Source organism: Gordionus sp. m RMFG-2023, chromosome 1, assembly GCF_954871325.1.
Source record: "Gordionus sp. m RMFG-2023 chromosome 1, tfGorSpeb1-WG-v2, whole genome shotgun sequence".
NCBI classification, from domain to species: domain Eukaryota; kingdom Metazoa; phylum Nematomorpha; class Gordioida; order Chordodea; family Parachordodidae; genus Gordionus; species Gordionus sp. m RMFG-2023.
In genome coordinates this window covers 82,266,121-82,288,347 of record NC_088775.1, presented here as the reverse complement: position 1 = coordinate 82,288,347, position 22,227 = coordinate 82,266,121, and the positions used below count along the sequence as shown (strand labels likewise).

Below are 22,227 nucleotides of genomic sequence, written 5' to 3'. Positions count from 1 at the left end.
GGTCGGACCTTGAATTTTTTTTAAAATATATCTAAATTTATCAATTTTATATTGAATTATTTATGTAAAATAAAAATTTTTGATTTTATTTATTGAAACTAAACACCATATAACATATGTCTTTTATTTTGAGTAATTATAAAAATTAATTTATATATTTTAATAAATTAGGGCCGAGCCGAGCCGGTAAATTTTTTTAAAACTAATTTCGGGTTCGGGCAGGGCCGGTAAATCTTTTTAAAAAAATTCGGGTTTGGGCCGGGCCAGCAAAACATTTTTAAAAAAATTTCGGGCCGGGCTTGAAAAATTAGGCCCGATGCAGATCACTAATGTAAAGTATTGATAAAGGCATTGAAAAAGGAATATATTTCCCAATCGAAACCTAAACCTTCTTCTAAATTTTTCTAAGAAATTATCTAATTATATTTTGTTATTACATAAAATAAGTTTCCAAAATTCCTTGGTTGGGTCACGGATGCAAAATTATTTTTTTCAAAGTGATCCTAATGACTAATCAATAAATATTTTAAAAAATATATATAGTTTAAGTTATAATATCTAAAGTAATTTACTAACTCTTCCAAAGGTAGATTTGAGCAATCCAGAGCAGCGGCCCCCATAAAATCATCCTGAGTGGTTCGATCGTAATCGTAAACGAATAATTTCACTTTGGCCTCTTCCAATTTTTCTATCGGAATTATCACGTTTTCATTCCAAACAGGATTCAAATTTGCTTTTATCGTCTTAGTTCTGTAGACCGTGACAGATCCCAACTTAATTTTAACGTATGGGTCGCTACTACCTAAATAAAAAATCAAATATAAGGGTAGACCCGGAATATGGCTACGTTTTGTTGTGATAATCAAAACCATATCTTTTATGTCTTTAAAGCTAGATTATTTAACGTAAACGTCATTTTTTGGCCAATCAACATCAGGGTTATTTGCCTAGTATTGACTGGCCACGCTATTTTATTTTAAACAATATATCACTAATATGAACTATAAAGATATTCATAGGCTCATCAAAACTAAACCTGAACCTGTTTTTTTATATGAGCATGATCCTAACCCGATATTAATTTCGGTTCATATCATGTCCTTAAATTAAATGTTTAAAATATTGATAACCCTTATAATCATAAAAGCATTTAAAATATAACTATATAGGATAAAAAGAAATAAAGAGTCAATTACAATCTAGCTGACGTTATTGCCATCCTATCTATGGTTTTTCTTTATAAAATGTTTAGTATAGTTAAAAGTTTAAGAATTCTGTCTATATAAAAATTTAAACTTCTAAGATAAAAAATGTAGAACTATTCAATAGAGCAATACATTATGGGTTCTAGAGTGAACTAATAAAGAGATAGGAGTAGGGGCAGAATTTTTTTTTAATTTTAAATAAATATAGGTAAAGGTACATGGTACAATACATATGGATAAAATACAATAATTAAAAAATTAGAGGAAGTTACCAGTCAGCCACTTCCCCTGTCTCCCCCAATATTGTTTTATTTTATTTTAATTGGTTGATAGTTATTTTACTAAACAGTGCCCTAATATAATAAAAATGAGATAACACCCATTTTTAAATATATTATCTTTTTCAAAACTGTCCAGTGATGGGGTTGAACCAGCGTAATTCTTTTATCTAGCCTCTGAGCCCCATCTGTCATTTGAAGACATTTATGTTTTTTTTTGTATTATCAATCAAATATTTTATATTTAAAAAAAAATTAATTCAAATTTAAAAAGGATCATAGTTTACCACAAATATCCTTAATGGCTAAATTTTCCCCATTTTCGATGTGTATATTTAGGTGGTAAATATTTAAATCCTTGGCAAGATCGTTGTTTTCCCCAACATCATCATTTAATCTTCCATTCTCATTATACGATTCATCAGGGGCAGATTCTTTAAAAACTTCCTATTGGTGTTTTTTTAATGGGTTAAAAAAATCTTTTCTATTAAGTTAAAATGGAATTACTACAATCGCGATTTTACGTAGCGTTTAACTTTTAATGATTCGAGTGTTATCATATATTTCAACATTAATGAAAAAAAATATAAAACAAGCTTACGTTATTAGGGGGCGGAAGCGTATCAATTTTCTTACCGTCACTGTGGAATTTCTTAAACATCTTTTGAACAAACGCGGGTGGTCCTTTGTGGTGTTTATCGCTTTTCTCTTCGGATAAACCTTCTAACAAATATTCTTTATTCGTTGAACTCTCGTGCGGATATAAGTCAAAATTTGACAAATCATATTTTTTCGATTCTGTCATTTCGCTGTCAGTATCATCTTCTTTGTTATGATGAGTATAGTGGCCCAGAGGATTATTCGGGTTAAAAAAATGTGATTTTTCTTTTTTGAACCATTTGCTGATATTATGCGCCGTGGCGTTATTGGTAAGGAAATCGGATGATGGCAAATGCGTATGCGAACGTTGGCTAAGTTTTCTGACGAAAGGGGGCGAGATGGGTCGAGATGATGGTTGTTTGGTAGTAGTTCTAGACTTGTCTATGAGATCCTTAGAAGCATAAACTAAGGGGTCATCAGGTCCTTGTTCCATTATATCCATAGGTAGAGTAGGATCAGTAGAATCCTCTGGAGATATACTAATAAATATATTTTGGTTCTCACAGTTATTATGATATTCAAAATGTTTAAAGAAAACAATTAAAAACTAGAAATCAAATATTACATAATGCCAGTTCTATTTTTTGTTATAAAAAATATTTTTCAGAGGTATAAATTTATTTATTAATATAACTATAATACCTGAAATTTAATATTTAACTAAAATTTAGTATAAATAATAATAATAAAAATATATATCCAACTGTTACCACTTTGATTTTTATTTTGTAGAGTTAATGAAAGATATTGGTAAGATAACAAAAAATCAATATATTTAATCGTAAATTTTTTTTGTTGAATATTTTCTAAAAAAAACCCTTTGAAAAGTGGTAAATCGTTTAGGCGTTTATAATTTGATTTTCGAATTAAACAAGAGAATTAATAATATTACATAAAACGCAGGATACATTAATTGAATTAGATATCTAATCTATTATATCTTTTCTGTGTAATTATGTAACTTTGCTTTGAATGTTTATTAGAATAATTTTTTTTATAGTCTTTTAATTAAAGAAGGTTATATATTTTAGGATCCAAAAGTTGGCAACAATTATCCAAATTCATATCTATTTCCTCTCATAATTTTGTTTTAATATTTATAATGGATAGCAAGACAACTTTTGCAAGCGTGGGACGAAAAATTTTCCCAAAACACGCCTCCCTTTTAAAATATATATTTATTTATGGAAAACATTTTTTGTTGTATTCATAATATAGAGGATAAAATTTTATTAATTAGAAATTAGTTTAACATACTAATAAAAACTAAATAAATAGATGGGAGACCGGGGCAGTATGGACTAAGTAAGAGGGATTAAATAGAGCATAGCATTAACTCGAGAAGCTCTTAAACATTAAATAAATTCGAGCATGTAATGTAATGCATCTTTGATTATAATTTTTAAAAAAAGTCTTTATATTATTATATCTTATATAATTTTTCTAAACAAATATTTTAAAATAAAATGATTATTCTCTTTTTTAATATTAAAAAATAATTGTCAAAAAAACACATATTTATGTAAGGTTTTGTATTTTAAAAATAAATAATTTTCGTTCATTTATTTTTGATAATGTGATAGTATCATTATTAGCATGTGTGAGGTACCCCCTTCCACAAAGGTTATTAATCTTATTAGATTCCAGTTTCCTTTAGAACTTTTTATAAATTTATGTTTTATACAATATATTATTTTTTAATACACCACTTAACTTAATATAAAATTTAACATTTTAGTTTTATTATTAACAATAAAAAAAATTTTTATGGGCAAAAATAATTTGAAAAAAATACGCATTAAATTAAAATATTACAAATCATTTTTTTTGCGTAATAAAATAAAAATCATTTAAAAATTCAAATAATTCAAAAATCATAAAAATTTTTTAATTTTTTTTTAAAATTTAAACGAAGTTGGTTTTATCCGAAATTTGTAAATTATGAGTTTTTTTGTTGTTATAAAGGGCTCGATTTGCAAAAACGACTAGCCCAATATTTTAGCCAATAAAATATTACGCAAGCCTATAGATTTTGTTTATAGATTAGCGGGTTTGGAGTTGGACATATATTAACAAAATTTAGAGAAGTGCGTAGTATTATTTTGGCGAAAATCTTAATTTAAAATTGGCTAAATCGAGCAGCCTTAACAATACTATTTATGAGTATTTTCATCCATGAATCGTGATTTTAAAAATTGGTCTATTTTTTTTTAATAAATATATATGTTAATGAAATTAATAAATGATACTCGAATTAATTAAAGTAATATTTTGTTTAATTAATATGGATAAAATAAGATGTTGTGTTTAATAATTTTATCGATAGGGAAGATCGAGGATCTTATGAGCGAGAAGTTCTTGTGAGCCTTGAGGTTTTCTTCTACTCAACTCAAATGGTTAATTTTTTAATTAAATATGTATAACTACATTATGCATGCGGTTGTATGGTTTTTAATATCGGATCACATATAAAATTTTTATAACGCAATATATATGATTTATACCATCAAAATTTACTTTTTTAAAAGTTGCAATTAAAAAAATTAAACTCTTTTCTATATAGAATTATTCTTTATTTGAACAAAAAATTTGTTTAAAAATACCATAAAATTGCATTTTAAAGATATTGAAGGTCTGGGGCTACTTTTCAGAGATGAGCTTTTTGAGTGTTATTTTTAAAATTTTGCTTATTGAATTTGAATATGGTAAGAATAAGAGATTCTATTAGAAAAAGAAACAACTAACAAATAATGAAATCATTAATATAGTTATTGAAAATCCGTCTTTGCTAGGCCGTTATGGAGAAAACAAACTTAGCTTATGCAACAGTAAAAAAAAAATATAAATCAAGATTAATGAAACAACAAGAATTTAAATTCTCTATCAAGAAAGAGCAAGAGACTATATTATAAATCAACCCTCCCCTGGTATAGCTAATCCTTTCCCAATTATCTTTTTTAGGGAAATTAACATTGTCCGGCCCAGATTTTTTTTAAAAATATTTTCGGTTCGACCTGGCCCGGGTTTTACATTTTTTGGTCCGGCTTGGATCTTTTTAAAATATATTAAATTTATCTGTAATTTTTATAGCTAATAATGGCGATTTTAAATGTTTTGAAAATATACGGCCCGGCTCGAATATTTTATAAAAAATTTCAGGCCTGGTCGGGGTACATTTAAAAAATTAAAGTACAGCCTGACCCGTGTAGCCGTGCCGGGCCAGGCCGGGGTTTAGGGCCGGGCCTGCAGGTCACTGTAAAGCATAAAAGTTTGTAAGTGGAATAAGATTAAAAATTATTTATTCCATATTATTAAGTAGTTTTAATTTTATTGACTTGCCCTTTAGGGCTCGCGTGCTACCTGGTATCGCCTACATATTTAAATAATAAATCCCGTTTATTATATAAAAATTACTAATAAATATAATTATAATTGGTATAGTATTTTCTCCTTGCAATCGAAAATAACCAGTGCAAGGTAAAGGATTATATAAAAGACCACTTGAAAAAACAGGTGTTCGAAATTGACCATCTAAAACAAAGCGTAAGATGATTATTTCCCGTCACCCATGCTAAAATTCTGTGTGTATAAAGAATATTAAATAACTCTTTTTATGTTAATTGTAAGCACTAATTTAATAAATTTTAATTTTTTTTTTCATGTTTTTTAAGTATATATACCAAAAATTAATTAACAAACTTCATTTCAGGAAAATAATTGCAACTATTCAATTTTATATCATACCCTAAATATTAAAAAAGTATTGAACTAAATATTATAATAATTAAATGGTAAAATCTTAAATAAAATAAAGAAGTGTTTAGGATAAGTAAATGAATCTAAACAAATAATGGATGGTGTTCGTCTAAAATTAAAAATTGACATGGCTTCCTAATTGATAAAATATATACCGCTAGATGGCGTATTTATAATAATTTTTAATATTTTATTGATTTTTAATTTTTAACGCATTTGTTACAATTTAAAGTATTATATATATGTACTTAATAATCAAATATTTTCATAAACCTTTATTTATAATAACTATATTTATATATAATAAATTTTGATTCTCACAACCAGATAAAGAAAAACATGATTCAAAATAATGATGTCAACAGTAAAATATTAATTAAGATTAATGAAACAACAAATTTAAAATTGTCTACTTCAAGACAAATATTCGAGAAAGTGAAAGGAACTATTTAAGTGTATTTTTGAAGTAATTCTTTATGTATATTTTTGAAGTATATGTATGTTTTATTGTATCATTTGATAAAATCGCATTTTTTTCTTGTATATTCAAATTCACAAAATATCCAAAATTATAAAAATAAACATTTTTCAAAATATAATAAAATAAACAATTTAATATAAAACAACTATAATATATAATTATCTAATAAACGCATCTAAAATGTTTAGGAGTCTTTGTCCCATGTAAATGCTTTTTTTTCGCATGATCCTATTGCAATTTTAATCCATTCTTTATTTATTAAAATTGTCAATAAATTTCACTAATTTTTTATCACCATTATGGCTTATTTCTATCTATAAAGTAGTTGCACAAATATATATCATTTTTATATTTAAAAATAATCAATATTAGCAGCCCAAAAGCGCCTCATGGGAAAGCTCATCCTTCCCAGGATGTAGCTCATCCTTTCCTAAATTTTATTACGTTAAAAAAGTATAATTTTTAATCATTAAATTTATGTATAATTGAAATATTATTTATTCAATATTATCAAGTAGTTTTAATTTTATTGAGGTTTGCCTTTGTCTTTTAGGGCTCACATGCTCCCCGGTCTCCCCGAATACCCTAGAAGATTCACGAGGAGAGATTGAATGGGTAAGTTCTTCTTGTCAAACTCTCCTAAATTCTTTTGTGGTTTCTAATTATAATTCTATGATTGTTAAGAAAATAAATATTTTTAGGCCTATTTTTTATTAAGTTTAAAATCAATGAAGATTTATGAAGACAGAATGGATGGTAAAGGTAAAATGGGTATATCATTTGAAAATTATTGTAATAAATTAAATTTGGAAATATCTGATAAAAATAACTAATATAAAAGATATATAGTTTAAAAGGCATTTTAGTTTATGTTGTTAAACGTTATTTTAAAAAGTAATCCTTAAATGTACTAGTTGACTATTTACGCCTTTTTTTAAAATTTGCTTAATAAATAGTTGCAGTTTCATTTAAAAATAACTAGTTATACAAGTTACTTTATTTAATTTTTTAATAAATCCATTATTTTTAATATAATATTTTTTAATTTTATAAAATATTTTTGCGATTTATAAATTTTAATTAAAGGAATCTAAATTAAAATACAATTTAAAAATAGAAAATAATTCCCCCTGAAATAAATGCCTCAATATAATTAAATTAGCATTGAAAAAAAAAATATATCAACAATTAATATTTATTTGCACAGAAATATATTACACCACAATATATTTATCTTTCTTAAATAATTGGGTTTAATAAATTTTTATCTGAACTTTAACAAAATACTATTTTCAAAATTGGTGTCTATAAAGGAGTGATCTCCAAAAATAAACTTCATTAGATTTATAAAAAAGAGTTCTAGTTATATAAGAGCGCAAGATGTAAGTGAGAGATGAGTGAGATATTATATTTAATAAACAATAATTTTGAATTTTAGGAAATCAAAAGATAATGAAATTATAACGTTGTCTTTAAATATGTAACTAGATACGGGTAAAAACTATTTCGCTGATAAACTAGGTAATGCTATATATATAATATGGTAATAATAACCATTTTTTTAAAATCTTTCTTCTATTTTGTTAACAAAAATTATATATTGTAAATCAATTCGGATTTGAATAGTATATTTTTTCCTAAATTTTTTTTGTTAATAATATTTAAATCTCATATCAATATAATTATCATAACATTTTAAAAGACTGTATTATTTAAATCATATCATATTATATAAATCATATCATATTATATAAATCATATCATATTATATAAATCATATAATATATATTTTGCAGCGCAGTTCATAAATAATGGAATATTATATTATTGGATTGATGCTGTTTGATTTGATATATTTTGGAATGAATAATTTATATTAGAATGGATTTTTTATTATAATATTTATGAATCGAATTACATACAAATTTAAAAAAAATAATATTCGCATGTTAGTAGAAAATAATTATGATTTAAGAAAAAAAAATATATTTATTAAACTGAAGAAAGAAAATGGTTTCAGAAGATTACCGCATCTTGCAACAATTTAATGATCCAATAATAATTTTGAGGCCTGCAAAATATACTAAATCTTTTAGATAAAATATTCCATTTTATAACAATTTATAAACATCTTCTTTATACAAAAATTAAAGCTTGCGCCGTGACTTCCAAACTCCTCCCTAAGAAAAGCAAAAATTGTTATTTAAATTGGGCTTTAAGATTTATGGTAACTAAAATCAAGCACCATAACTAGATCAGCCTCTTTTTTTTATATCACTGCATAAAGGATGTCATTTAATAATGTCCAATAATTTCGTGATGGAATATAATAAAATCATTCCTACATATGATTTATGAAACATAAATCAATTCACATCCATAGCCCAAAGAAAACCCATTCATGAGTTGAAAAAATATTCTTCAATAAATTTTAAAATAACAAAAAAAAATGGTTAACTTTGCTTATTTGCATGCTAAAATGATTTAATTATTTTATATTATAATTCCTCCTTTTAAAAGTGTCAATCCCGGAGTGGTCCGTAAGACGAGCTCAATCCTTCCATATAGCTCGGCTTTAGCCCATATCAACTTCAATTTTCTTATCCATTATGTCCTTGTGGATTTGAATAATCGAAATTAGTCGTGTCCTGCCACTTGTTTGTAAAAATATCACTTCTAGAGGACAGTTTGTGTTAGTCGTATTCCTTCTTAGCACATGCATATCATCAGTCTACTCTCCTTTATATTTTCTGACAAGAGCTACGCCCATTTTCTTTCTTATTTCAATAAACTTGGAGGGGTGTAAGTGGTAGTTATGATCTGTGGTTTGATGAGGGGGAGGGGTAAATCATTATCGACTGATGGATGTAGAGGTCCCTGACTAGATCAGCGCTATCATTGCCTAACAGTTCAACTCCGTTGAGCCTATCATTTTACCATTTCTTTGAGCCCATGGAATAGTGGATTTTTTTTAAAAAAAATATCTGTTGCATAATATGTGTCACATTATCTATATTTTATATGTTTTTTTCTAATTTTTCTATTTATTAATATTAAAATTTATAGCTAGATGAATAGAAAATAAATAACGTAAAATATTTTGTAACTCATTCAAGATATAATTTATATAATTTTTATTAAAAGATTATTCGACGAATATTATTAATTTGAATTGTATTGTAACAGAATAATGAATGATTCACATTCGATTCGTACTTTAGAATCGAACAATCATAAATTGATTTTCGCATTTTGAAAAATGAAACAGTAAATAAAAAATAATCCTACCGAAATTTTCAAATAAAATAAAATTATCGGAGATGTATTCTACATATCAAATTTTCAAATATTTAATTAAAATTTTTAATTATTTTAGAATTTTTATCTCCAAATTTTATCAAATAATTTGTCCATACATTTTGTAAAACTTCTTTTTTCAATTTATAATTATATCATTTCTCAACTGATATAATCAACAAATATTTTAAAGAAAGATGGTTTAAGGGAGACCGGGGTACAACAAAATGGATTTTGTTAAAATATCCATAAAATATGGAAATATTGACTAAAATAATCGATTTATCTCAGCGGAAGTCTTTTAAATTCATAGCACCTCCATTACACACCTTATTTACATTTTTGGCATCTTTGGTCCCCGTAGAGGCCAGAAAATAATCAAAGCTTTTAAGTTATAAAACTGAGGTATATCAAATCAATTGCCTTGTTTCCCTTAGCCACACATTTTAAACTATCGGGATTGCTTTCTTATTTTCTCTCGGTTCCCTAATTAATAGGATAGCCTTTCCTCTATCACATAACTTTTGTATGATTTCCAGGTCTCTACTTCCTTAATCTACTTCATGTTAATCCCAAATCCTCCATCGCATAACTTTTGTATGATTTCTAGGTCTCTACCTCCTTAATTTAATCTTCTTCATGTTAATCCCATAACTAGTTGAAATCTTTAAAACGCGCCCTATATAGCTAGGCTTTGGGCCATATCAACAGCAATTTTTTTTATCCAACATGTGGATTTGAGAAATCCAAGTTAGTGTGGGTTTCCTCTAGTTCCTTGGCCCAAAACTTCAAGATCGGGAACTTACCTATTCATATTAGTTGAGTCAGTCCTCAGCACATGTCCATACTATCTCTATCTGCTCTCCTTTATCTTTTCCGACAAGAGAGCTACGCCCATCTTCTTGCTTAAGCCATCATTGGTCATTAATTTAATCTATTATAATAATATTTTCCTAATCATCGTTTTACATCCGTGGTAATTCTTATTCAGTATTGAAGCGTTCCGTTTAGATTTAAAAAAAGGTAATTATGGATAATGTTAGCTTAAAAAAAAGGTAATTTTTAAAATTATTTAAAATTTTTTATAGCATTGATAGGCAAACTTAGGTAGTGTTGCTGCTTCGAGCAGAATTTAAAACAGATAATTTAACCTTAACACTTATCCCAATTTATCCGGTTTAGCGGTTGAATCCAAGTTACCATATTTACCGTAGACATTTTATTCGTTCCAGATTTGGTGTTGAATTTCGCGATACTTAACATAATTATATCTCATGCGCGCTAAAATAGCTTAGCATTCTATTATAACTCGAGCATATAATCGTATGTTGCTATATTCGAATCTTTCCCCGTTAGGTAGGAACTCGTGAACATATCTCTTATTTAATTGCAAAAAGTTTGTTATCACTTTAACTCAACTCTCCTAGCATTATCACTTTCTATTGAATAATTTCCCCATTCATTGATCTATTCTCTAACATTTCGGCCCTTTGAAACAACCCCATTTTTTCATATCGTTTTCTGTATTCCTAATCTCATATACAAAAATCTTTTTTTTCTTCTAGTTACTCAATTTATCGATTGTATTTGTACCATTTTATTAATTCTTACATTATATGGCACTATTTATAATTTTATTTTTTAAAAAAATTTAATTATAAACTATAATTACAAAAACTTATTAATGTAATAACCATTTTATAGTTTTTATAGTTATATTTTAATTTAATATTTAGTGGAGGTAAATTTATAAAACATCAAGGTAAAAAAAATTATTTTTATATTATATAAAACAAATGCTTCGTACAAAACACAACCTGTACAAATATTTATTTTTTAACGAAGAACGAATAATCAATTTTAATTAATATATTTTTTAACTTTTAATCCCAAATTCCATAAATAACATAAAACATTCGATTCCAGATATTTAGTCTTTTTATGAATTATATGGCATACTAATCTCCGTATTTTGTAAATCTTGCATTTACATACGGGTTGGTTGATCGATTCGAAAAAAAAATTATATATTTAAATTGTTTGAAAAAGAATTGCATCCAAAATTACAAAAACATTAGTATAATTAAATTATTAATTTAAATGCACCGATGTACCCCGCCCAAATTTTTTGTTTCAATGGCGGAATCTCGGCTTGACTACTTTAAATCAGAGATATTTTCCTGGTAACCAAAAAATATCTACGTTATTCAGTTTCACATCGGGGGAAATATTTTTGGCCTAATTTACGGGCCTGGCTTGCAGGTCTCAGGGGTAGTGTTGTTAAATGGCTCGATTTGAGCCGATTTTTTAAAAACGGCAAACTCAATATTTTAGCCGGAAAAATATTTTAGCCGGAAAAATATTTTAGCCGGAAAAATATTTTAGCCGGAAAAATATTTTCGTTCGAGATTTCGCTAATAGATGTCCAAACCTTTGTACCACCTACGAGCAAAATCTCCAAGCTTGCCTAATGTTTTCTTGAATAGAATGAGTTAGCCGTTTTTAAAAATCAGCTCAAATCGAGTCGTTTAACAACACTACTCAGGGGTATCCTTATGAATAAAACATTTCGTAACTTTTTTCTGTTAAAGCAAGTTTAAAATTTATTTTTTTCTTACACTATAGATTAATTAATTTTCTGCTATGGTTATATGTGTTAAACGAATTTCATGCAGAATCTTTGTGGATTTTTTCTAGTGGATATTTTTAAAAAAATATAATTTTTATATTATGATTCTATATCCTTCAGAAGAAGAAGAAGAAAAGGCAACTCTTTAGATAAGCATGATTTTATCTTTTATATATGATAATTTCCCAAATTTTATAGTTTATAGAAAATAATATCTCAATTTAGATCAGGCGTTCCTGTAAAAAGATTGGTTTGATCTTGGGAGGCTTATTTATGGAGAAAAATAAGCGAACCTAATAAGAAACTAATTTTTGCAAAGATTTTAAGTCAAATAAAAATTATTCAATGCGTTAATTTATTTATTTAGTGCAAATAAATATCATATTGTGGAATATATTTTCTGTGCAATTATTTCCATATTTAAATTCTATTATTTTTGTGCAATAAAAAGATTATATTAAAAATGATGAAGTATATAAATAATTTATAATGTAACTTGTAATATAATTAGTTACGTTTAAAATACAACTGAAACTAGTCATAAGCTACTTTTATATTTAAAAAAATGTAACTTGTAATTGTAACTAGTTGATTTTCAAAAGTAGCCTATAAAAAACTATATTAGAGATTACATTCTCTAAATAATATAATACCCCCTTATCCGCTAACATAAATATAAATTTAGTTTATCTCGTAATAAAAGATAAAAACAATTTTAAAAGCCGGGATCCGGGATTATAGTATTTCGTATTTCCGCGGAAAGTTGAGGTATATTCCCGAAAAAATATATTAACTTATTTTATTAACCGACACATTTTTTAGAATTAGTCTAACCTAGTGTTAATACTTCTATCCTGCTTAAAAGATTTAAATAGCTAGATCGTTGAGAAATAATATTATATCATTAAATATTGCATAATGATATTAAAATTGATTATGCAAACATTAATATTATTCATAATGCGTATTAACAACACAGAATATGTTTAAAACCTAAAATATGATGAATGTTGACTTTTTTTTTTCACCGAATATTATTTGTTTAGTTTTTTTTGTCCATTATTTAGAAGGATCCTTTTCAAGGCCTTTATAAGTTAACTATAAATCGAAAATAAAAGCCTTATATTTATATTATAATAATCAAATTCATGATCCTTTTTAAATATATTCAGTTTGTTGATGATTGATTAATTAATTCTTTCTTTCTTTCTTTCTTTCTTTCTTTCTTTCTTTCTTTCTTTCTTTCTTCTTTCTTTCTTTCTTTCTTTCTTTCTTTCTTTCTTTCTTTCTTTCTTTCTTTCTTTCTTTCTTTCTTTCTTTCTTTCTTTCTTTCTTTCTTTCTTTCTTTCTTTCTTTCTTTCTTTCTTTCTTTCTTTCTAAGTTGCCTACAAAATAATTTGACCAATCACGAGACACTACAAATATTTTACCTCAGATAATTCCGTTAGTCCCCAAAAGAAGCCAAAATTCTGCCATGATTATATTTTCTTTATTTTTTTTTCTCACATATATGTGATTAGTACTCGATAAGTAATTTAACCCAAAATAAAATATCATGTGACCGTCGTTATATTTATTAATAAAATGGCGGCTTGTTCTCGTATACACTAATACTTGCCCAAAGCAGGCCGTTAAGTGCAACCCGTAGATGTTTGTGAAGCAATTAAAAAGGTACCTCCTCCAAAAGATGCTTATGAAGTCACATGATTTCTTATTATGATCCCCCTTAGCATTCACTGATATTTTCATTCAGCCACCAAATTCTGGTTGCGAGTTGAGCAGTTATAAATCCGCAAAAATCAAACTTTATCACGGAATTTTTTTGAACCTATAACCCTGAATTCACGGTTATCGCGAATTCGCGGTGGAGAATACATAAATACAGCGTATTCTGTATATAACTCTTGCGATTTCATGAATTCAGGGTAAAGTCTTCAAAAAATGATAAAAATTTAAAAATATTATTTTGGTCAAGGTTTTCTTCCGAATTTAGCCCAACTTTAAAATTTGTAATATAAACCTAAGTATTTATTTTTTTTAAATAAATTTTTATATTTTAATTTTGTATAAAAAAGATTAATCAACCGTATATACATATATAAAAAAGGCTCGTCTTATTTCTCTTTAAAAAATCTAATTAGCAGTATGGATAGCGATTTATTACTAAAAAATAATAGGATAAAGTGTATGTTAAATATATCATTTACCATTGGTTAAGTACTATAATGTTCTATATCTATTTTTAAAAAAATTATTCAGGAAAGCATTTATTAAAAAAAAAATATTTCTTGCATTTTAAAAAAAGGAGATCAGAATGTAATAATGCTAATAAGGGATTATTCTTAATTTATATTTGAAAATTTTTATTGTGAATATATAAGAATATAATACCGAAGAATTCAAACATAAAAATAATAGAATTTTACAAAAAAAAGTGGATATAGAACACTATACTCAACTGACGTTATGTCAAAATCGCGTATTTCGAGTCTCCTTTTCTGAATAGAATTCACAATTAAGAACTAAAATTAATATGAGCTAAGATGCAGAGGGGATCTTTAAATTTCTTTCATTACAACGACCGTGGTATTCTTTTTTTTTGTATTCAATTGTAGATAGAATCTTGGAACCTGGATTTAAGAAAAAATTCTGGTTTCAGCTTCTAAATTTATTTTTATTTTAATATAAAGCAGTTTCCAGTTCTAAAATATTAAAGAGAGGTTTTGTGTTTCCGCCCTTTAAGAGACATTTTTTAAGGTTTAATTCTATAATAAATTTAAAATGGCCAGCAGGGTATGTATCTTTCATATTTAGGTTAATAATTTAGTCATAAGACATAAATATCTATTTTTAGGATAATATTTTACATAGGGCATTAATTGAAAAATTAAAATAAAATTAATGATTTTGGATAAATACAGTTAACATGGTGTTTTTGCCAAAAGTGGTAAAATGTTTATCCCTTGAAACTTATAACATTTTCATATAGCCTTTTAAAAAATTTTTGAATTTCCTACGTCAACCTTATTTTTATCTGAGAGATCACAATTTTAATTTTTCAATTATTTTTTTGACAGTAGAAAGATTATTTCATTTATTATGAATCAAAATTCTTGAGTTATATATAAGTTTTTATATTGTTCTATAATAATATATCCAATTTGTAACGAATATTTATTTTTAATTTTACTAGTTTTGGATATTTTTGAATGATATGTTTTTAAATAAAACTTTAATAACATTATTTGTAGATTAATAGGTATATTCATTCATAGATACAATTTTAGGTGCGGTTTGAAGTTACACGCGCTCGTGATTTTGAATACGGTTAGTAACACCTAGATGATTATCGCTAACTATTATTTGTTATTCCTGGCTTAAATAATCGCGAGGCCTGAATGAGTTTGTAGAATTGTTAGGAGGTTATAAAATGCTGGCTCATTATAATATTTTTAAAAGTAATATTATGAGATTATCATAGAATAATTGGCAAGCATATATAGCGGCCGAAAGGCGAATTTATTTTTAGGATGACAGGTGTAGATTTTGACTGGAGTTGGCTTCCAATGAATTTTCTGTAATGTAGATGCTGCCTACTTAATATTTTATTATTGTCAATATCTTACAAATGATTTTTTTAAAAATATCAGTCAATCAATAAAAAAAATGTTCATTAAAAGGAGACCGAAGATCTGATATAAAAATATCACGATTTATTATATCTTTCAATGTAGATTGCCTAATCCTCAACTAACAACCATCCTACTTGAAATTTCAAATTCCCATTTAAACATTTAAAATTTTTTGTTAAAATTGGACTTTCTTTTCTATAGTATTGTTAAATCGGCTCAAAAGAGTATATTTTTTTCAAGATTGAGCTATCAATTAAGTGTAAACCTTGATCGAGGCTAAGATGATAGTTTTCGCTTAAAAATTCGGTTAAACCTTTTTAGAGTTAACTCAAAACCTTCCAAAAATGGAACTAATATCACTAATACTTATTAATACACTGAAACTCATTCTATACTTTAAAAAGACAGAAACGACGACCACTTATAAAAATTTCTACAAAATAACGGAAACAAAAATATTTAAAAAAATAAAACTTATTGCTTCCTTTATCTTCTATGGGGCTATAAAAAAATATTATAAAGATTCTTGACGTATAAAAAATATTAAAACGATTTTTATAACAATAATAAAGGGGATTCGAAAACTCTTTTGAACAAATTTTAATTTTTTGGCGAGAAGGGGGGTTGACTCAGCCTTAGTTTAGGTCAACGGCCCGGTCCTATCGGTCTTAGACCGGAGCCGGACCGATCTTTTTGAGGACCACAGTCAGGATCAGTTTTTTTTGTTTTTTCCAGACCACCAGGTCTTTTATTAACATTCAAGTTTGCTTTACTAGTTAATTATATAAATTTTTACCTGATATTTTTTGTAGATTTTATATTTATGTTATTTTTATCGAGGAGTCATTTTAGTTTTTGCTAATTTTTAGTTCATTTTTATTTAACAATATAAAAACCATAAGTTTAAAGAAGACGATGGTCTGATCCGAACTGAAATATCGGTCCAGACCGGATAATTACCTACATTACTCAGACCCAACTCAAAATTTGGAAAGGGGGCAATTAAGATAAAATTAGCAGGGAAAAGCTTATCCCACCTCGCAGTAGATCCATGGGTAAGAACTTCCAATATTTTTATATGATAAAGTATAAAAACAAACAATGTTTGCACATTAAGAGAAAAGCAAAATGGTTATATATTTTGGGTTTTACCAAAAAAAATTACATTTTTACCAAATAATGACAAATTGCAATTTATATTATAATATCTCAATCAATCTAATTATTGTATTTTCATTCATTTTTTTATGTTTATACCTTGCATTTTAACCAATAACTCAATGGAACATAATTTGTTTATTATTTCTGAAATTATTATTGTTTATTTTTAATATCGAATTATCAATCGGAACGTATCTTATTTATTACATTATTTATTTTCTTAAAAATTCCATTTTTATATCTCGTCGTTTTAAATATTTATGTTTATTCCGAGATTTTAGATGATTTGAAAAGGTCCGTGAAGTTGGTCCCACAATTTTTGATTTTCAATGGTTTATCAGTTGGTGTGATTAGTACCCGATTTGTACCGTTTTCAGTTCGATTTGTACCATCACCGTTTTTGAGATATTCAAAGAACAAAATGGGGGGCCAACTTCATGACAGCCCCCCAACTTTTGAACTTAAAAATAAAAGGTGAATAGGTCGATAGAGATTGATTTGTACCCGATTTGTACTGTTTCAAACTCGATTTGTACTATTACCGTTTTCCAGCTATTGACCGTTAAAGATATGGCGCCAAAAATAAAAAACACTCAACATTTATTTTTTAAAAAAATTTTTTAACGTACAACGGTAGACAATTTTTTTCTCTTCCTAATGATGCCTCAAATTAAGCTTTATCTTCATTATTTATTTCGGAAATCAAATTTTAAACCTTATATTATAGCGTGAAGTTAGCACCCCCCCCCCGATATTGATTTGTACCGTTTCAAACTCGATCTGTACTATTACCGTTTTCCAGCTATTGACCGTTAAAGATATGGCGCCAAAAATAAAAAACACTCAACATTTATTTTTTAAAAAAATTTTTTAACGTACAACGGTAGACAATTTTTTTCTCTTCCTAATGATGCCTCAAATTAAGCTTTATCTTCATTATTTATTTCGGAAATCAAATTTTAAACCTTATATTATAGCGTGAAGTTAGCCCCCCCCCCCCCCCCGATATTCAAAATTTTAGATTTTTTAAATTTTTAAAACGGGATTGATTTGTACCCGATTTGTACCGTTTCAAACTCGATCTGTACTATTACCGTTTTCCAGCTATTGACCGTTAAAGATATGGCGCCAAAAATAAAAAACACTCAACATTTATTTTTTAAAAAATTTTTTTAACGTACAACGGTAGACAATTTTTTTCTCTTCCTAATGATGCCTCAAATTAAGCTTTATCTTCATTATTTATTTCGGAAATCAAATTTTAAACCTTATATTATAGCGTGAAGTTAGCCCCCCCCCCCCGATATTCAAAATTTTAGATTTTTTAAATTTTTAAAACGGGATTGATTTGTACCGTTTCAAACTCGATCTGTACTATTACCGTTTTCCAGCTATTGACCGTTAAAGATATGGCGCCAAAAATAAAAAACACTCAACATTTATTTTTTAAAAAAATTTTTTAACGTACAACGGTAGACAATTTTTTTCTCTTCCTAATGATGCCTCAAATTAAGCTTTATCTTCATTATTTATTTCGGAAATCAAATTTTAAACCTTATATTATAGCGTGAAGTTAGCCCCCCCCCCCCCCCCCCCCCCCGATATTCAAAATTTTAGATTTTTTAAATTTTTAAAACGGGATTGATTTGTACCCGATTTGTACCGTTTCAAACTCGATCTGTACTATTACCGTTTTCCAGCTATTGACCGTTAAAGATATGGCGCCAAAAATAAAAAACACTCAACATTTATTTTTTTAAAAAATTTTTTAACGTACAACGGTAGACAATTTTTTTCTCTTGCTAATGATGCCTCAAATTAAGCTTTATCTTCATTCGGAAATCAAATTTTAAACCTTATATTATAGCGTGAAGTTAGCCCCCCCCCCCCCCGATATTCAAAATTTGAGATTTTTCAAATTTATAAAACAGGATTGATTTGTACCCAATTTGTACCGTTTCAAACTCGATTTGTACTATTACCATTTTCCAGCTATTGACCGTTAAAGATATGGCGCCAAAAATAAAAAACACTATTTATTTTTTTTAAAATTTTTTTTAACGTACAACGGTAGAGAATTTTTTTCTCTTCCAAATGATGCCTCAAATTAAGCGTTATCTTCATTAATAACCAGAAAACTCTAATCCTACGCGATTATGTCGCACTTAGTTATTTTATCTTTTATTTCTTTATTTTGCCCGTCAAGAATGATGGGGAATGAGAATTTTATCATTTATTTGATGATAGTCATCATGTACCAATTATTTGTTCACATTTAAAAGTATTAAAAACATTATTAAAATTATTTTAAAAATAGTGGAAAATTAAGGAATATAGCAACAAAATAAATACATTTATGATTCATTTATCAAGGAGAAAGGGTCTGCTAGTATATCATATTTTTTAATAATAAAAAATCATAGCCTCCCCCTCCCCGCCATCATGCAAATTTTTAAGTGGTAATAATATATATTTATTTTGTTCATTTATTCATAAATACGCGATTATATCGCACTTAGTTATTTTATCTTTTATTGTCTTTATTTTGCCCGTCAAGAATGATGGGGAATGAGAATTTTATCATTTATTTGATGATAGTCATCGTGTACCAATTATTTGTTAACATTTAAAAGTACTAAAAAACATTATTAAAATTATTTTAAAAATAGTGGAAAATTAAGGAATATAGCAACAAAATAAATACATTTATGATTCATTTATCAAGGAGAAAGGGTCTGATCTGATAGTATATCATATTTTTTAATAATAAAAAATCATAGCCTCCCCCTCCCCGCCATCATGACAAATTTTTAAGTGGTAATAATATATATTTATTTTGTTCATTTATTCATAAATAATATTAAATATTGTTTAGAGAGCATTTATAAATTTTATGTTTTAATAAATTTTAAGCGGAAAATAAAGATACATATTTACTCATTTAAATAGTTAGTGTGTTTAAAGTAAACTCATATTTTATAAAAAAAAATCATTAAAAAATTTTACTTTTATAAATGGTAAAAAATTATTTATGCCAAAGTTATATATAAAAAAAATTAATTAATTAACAGATTCCATATAAATATTAAATGGCCTGCCAAATATGATACTCGGAATTCTTTCCAAATTTTACATTTACCTTCAAATTTATTTTCATCGAAATTTAAAGCCCCCCCCCTCTCCTCCACACTATTCATAGGGGTGATCAGGATTTTCCTAGGGAACTTGTGTGCCTTCTTCCTGATAAATTTTATTTATATGGATTCATTTTTGGATAAATATGGGAGAAGATACATGTGTAGAGAGACCGTGGGGGGTTTATCAGTTTAAAACGATATTTAATAATTTTCAACCCCTTAACTAAATGTCTTGTTTACAAACAATAAATTTTAGACTTAATAGTATCAGACTAATTTTTTTAAAATCATTCGCCATCCTCCCCCCACCCCCTTCACACATTATTTCACGGTTTGTAAAAATTATTAGTTGCGTGGCTCGAAAAATATAATTTGCTTCAAAAGTATATATTTTTTAAAATATTAGGTGTCATGTGACAAAGAAATATCGGTTATAGAAGACGTCACTAGACTTTTCAGTTTAACTAGGTTCAGTGGGTGCTTTAAAAAAAAATGTTTTAAATTTATATCTTCGAATATCTTTGAGAGGATTTTTCAAAACTTTGACAGGACAGAAGTCCCCAATAGTTCTTCATTAGCAACCCCGTGAAGCGGCGCGGAGTATAATGTATATTTATAATTTTGGCATTGGTAACAAAAAGAACTATGTAATTAACTTTAAAAGAGCCAAAGGTAGATGACAAAAAAAAACCGATATAATTATTTTAGAAAGGTTTTTATATTTTTTTCGGAGACGCAAAAGGTCGGGTGAATGAAGGTGACTAAATAGATATAAAAAGAACTAGAAGAAAAATAATTCCAATTCAATTATTTTTTTTCTCCAAAAAAACTTTAAAAAATGCCCCAAATTTTCTTATTTTATATATTACAAAGCTGGGTGCAAAATCTTTTTAAAAAAAAATTTGAAAAGTTTCAAAACTTGAGCAAATTTTAAAGAAATCGCATTTTGAAATTTATATTTAAAAAAATTGGAATTATGTTTTGAACATATTTTTAATTTTATATTTTAAAATTTGAAAGTTTGTGAATTGAAATTTTTTGACGTTTTGGGGCACAGCCTAAATAAACAAATCAATTGGTGTTTAAATTTACTGATCGGTTTTTTGAAACGTCTCGCCCATATTTTGTGAGAGATCCTGGCTGGTCTTTGCATCTGTATTCTCGTTATCATTAATATTGATTTCAGGACTTACCAAATTTTCGGGATTTTTGTGGTGGTGTAAAGTGCGCTTAACGTTCTCCAATAAATGATTGAATTTTGATTTGTAGAGGTGTCCGGATTTGAAAAACTTAACCATGGATGAGGATGAATTCGAGGATGAAGATGATAAGGAATTGAGAGAATCTTGAGAAACGTATTTAACTTTGCCTTCGGTAATGCCGTTTAAGGATTCGTTATCAAATTTATTGGATATCGAAATCATTTCTTTGAAAAAAAAGAGAATATAATAGATAAATAAATAATACCAATTTAACAAACATATCTTGAGAATTGTAAAAACTTTTAAAATTAAGGGTTTCGAGTTAAGATAGGCATATTAATTCAGTTCCATTTATATTTAAAAATTTGATCCACCATAAACGAATGAATGATAATCCAAGAGTAAAAATTTTCATCACAGAAAACTTATGAAACCATGTTTATTTTAAAATACATAGCAAAGTCATACAAACCTCACAAACCAAAAATAAGCTTTTATCGCGTTAAAACAATTATTTAACGAGATATTTACGAAAATAGGTAAATTTCTAAATGAAAGATATTCTTCAAGCCTCGCTTTAACCATGCCAATGCAATCAATATAATAAATTTAAATATATAAATTAGGGAATATCGGATCGACCTCCAAAAAGTGGTATCGGTATAATAAAAAAACTGTTATGAACAGGCTTTAAATAAGGTAACTGGGTTCCTTTCCTTCTTGAGATTTTCTTAAAATATGAAAATCTATCGTGGTTCGTTTCGGTTTTGCGTTTTGAGTTCGACACTG

At 27.0% G+C, this 22,227-nt stretch overlaps 1 protein-coding gene across 2 annotated transcripts in view; it reads right to left on the bottom strand.

The window, feature by feature from the left end:
• LOC135922961 (multiple C2 and transmembrane domain-containing protein 2-like) overlaps positions 1-22,227 on the bottom strand; it is a 37,234-nt gene that overhangs the window by 13,163 nt on the left and 1,844 nt on the right. For both annotated transcript variants that reach the window (XM_065457516.1, XM_065457517.1), the window contains exons 2-5: positions 21,329-21,662; positions 2,085-2,622; positions 1,771-1,930; positions 577-802 (exon numbers count right to left, since the gene is read on the bottom strand). In XM_065457516.1, the coding sequence (XP_065313588.1) occupies positions 577-802; positions 1,771-1,930; positions 2,085-2,622; positions 21,329-21,660 (1,256 nt within the window). In that variant the 5' untranslated portion in view covers positions 21,661-21,662. The remainder of the gene's footprint in view (positions 1-576; positions 803-1,770; positions 1,931-2,084; positions 2,623-21,328; positions 21,663-22,227) is intronic.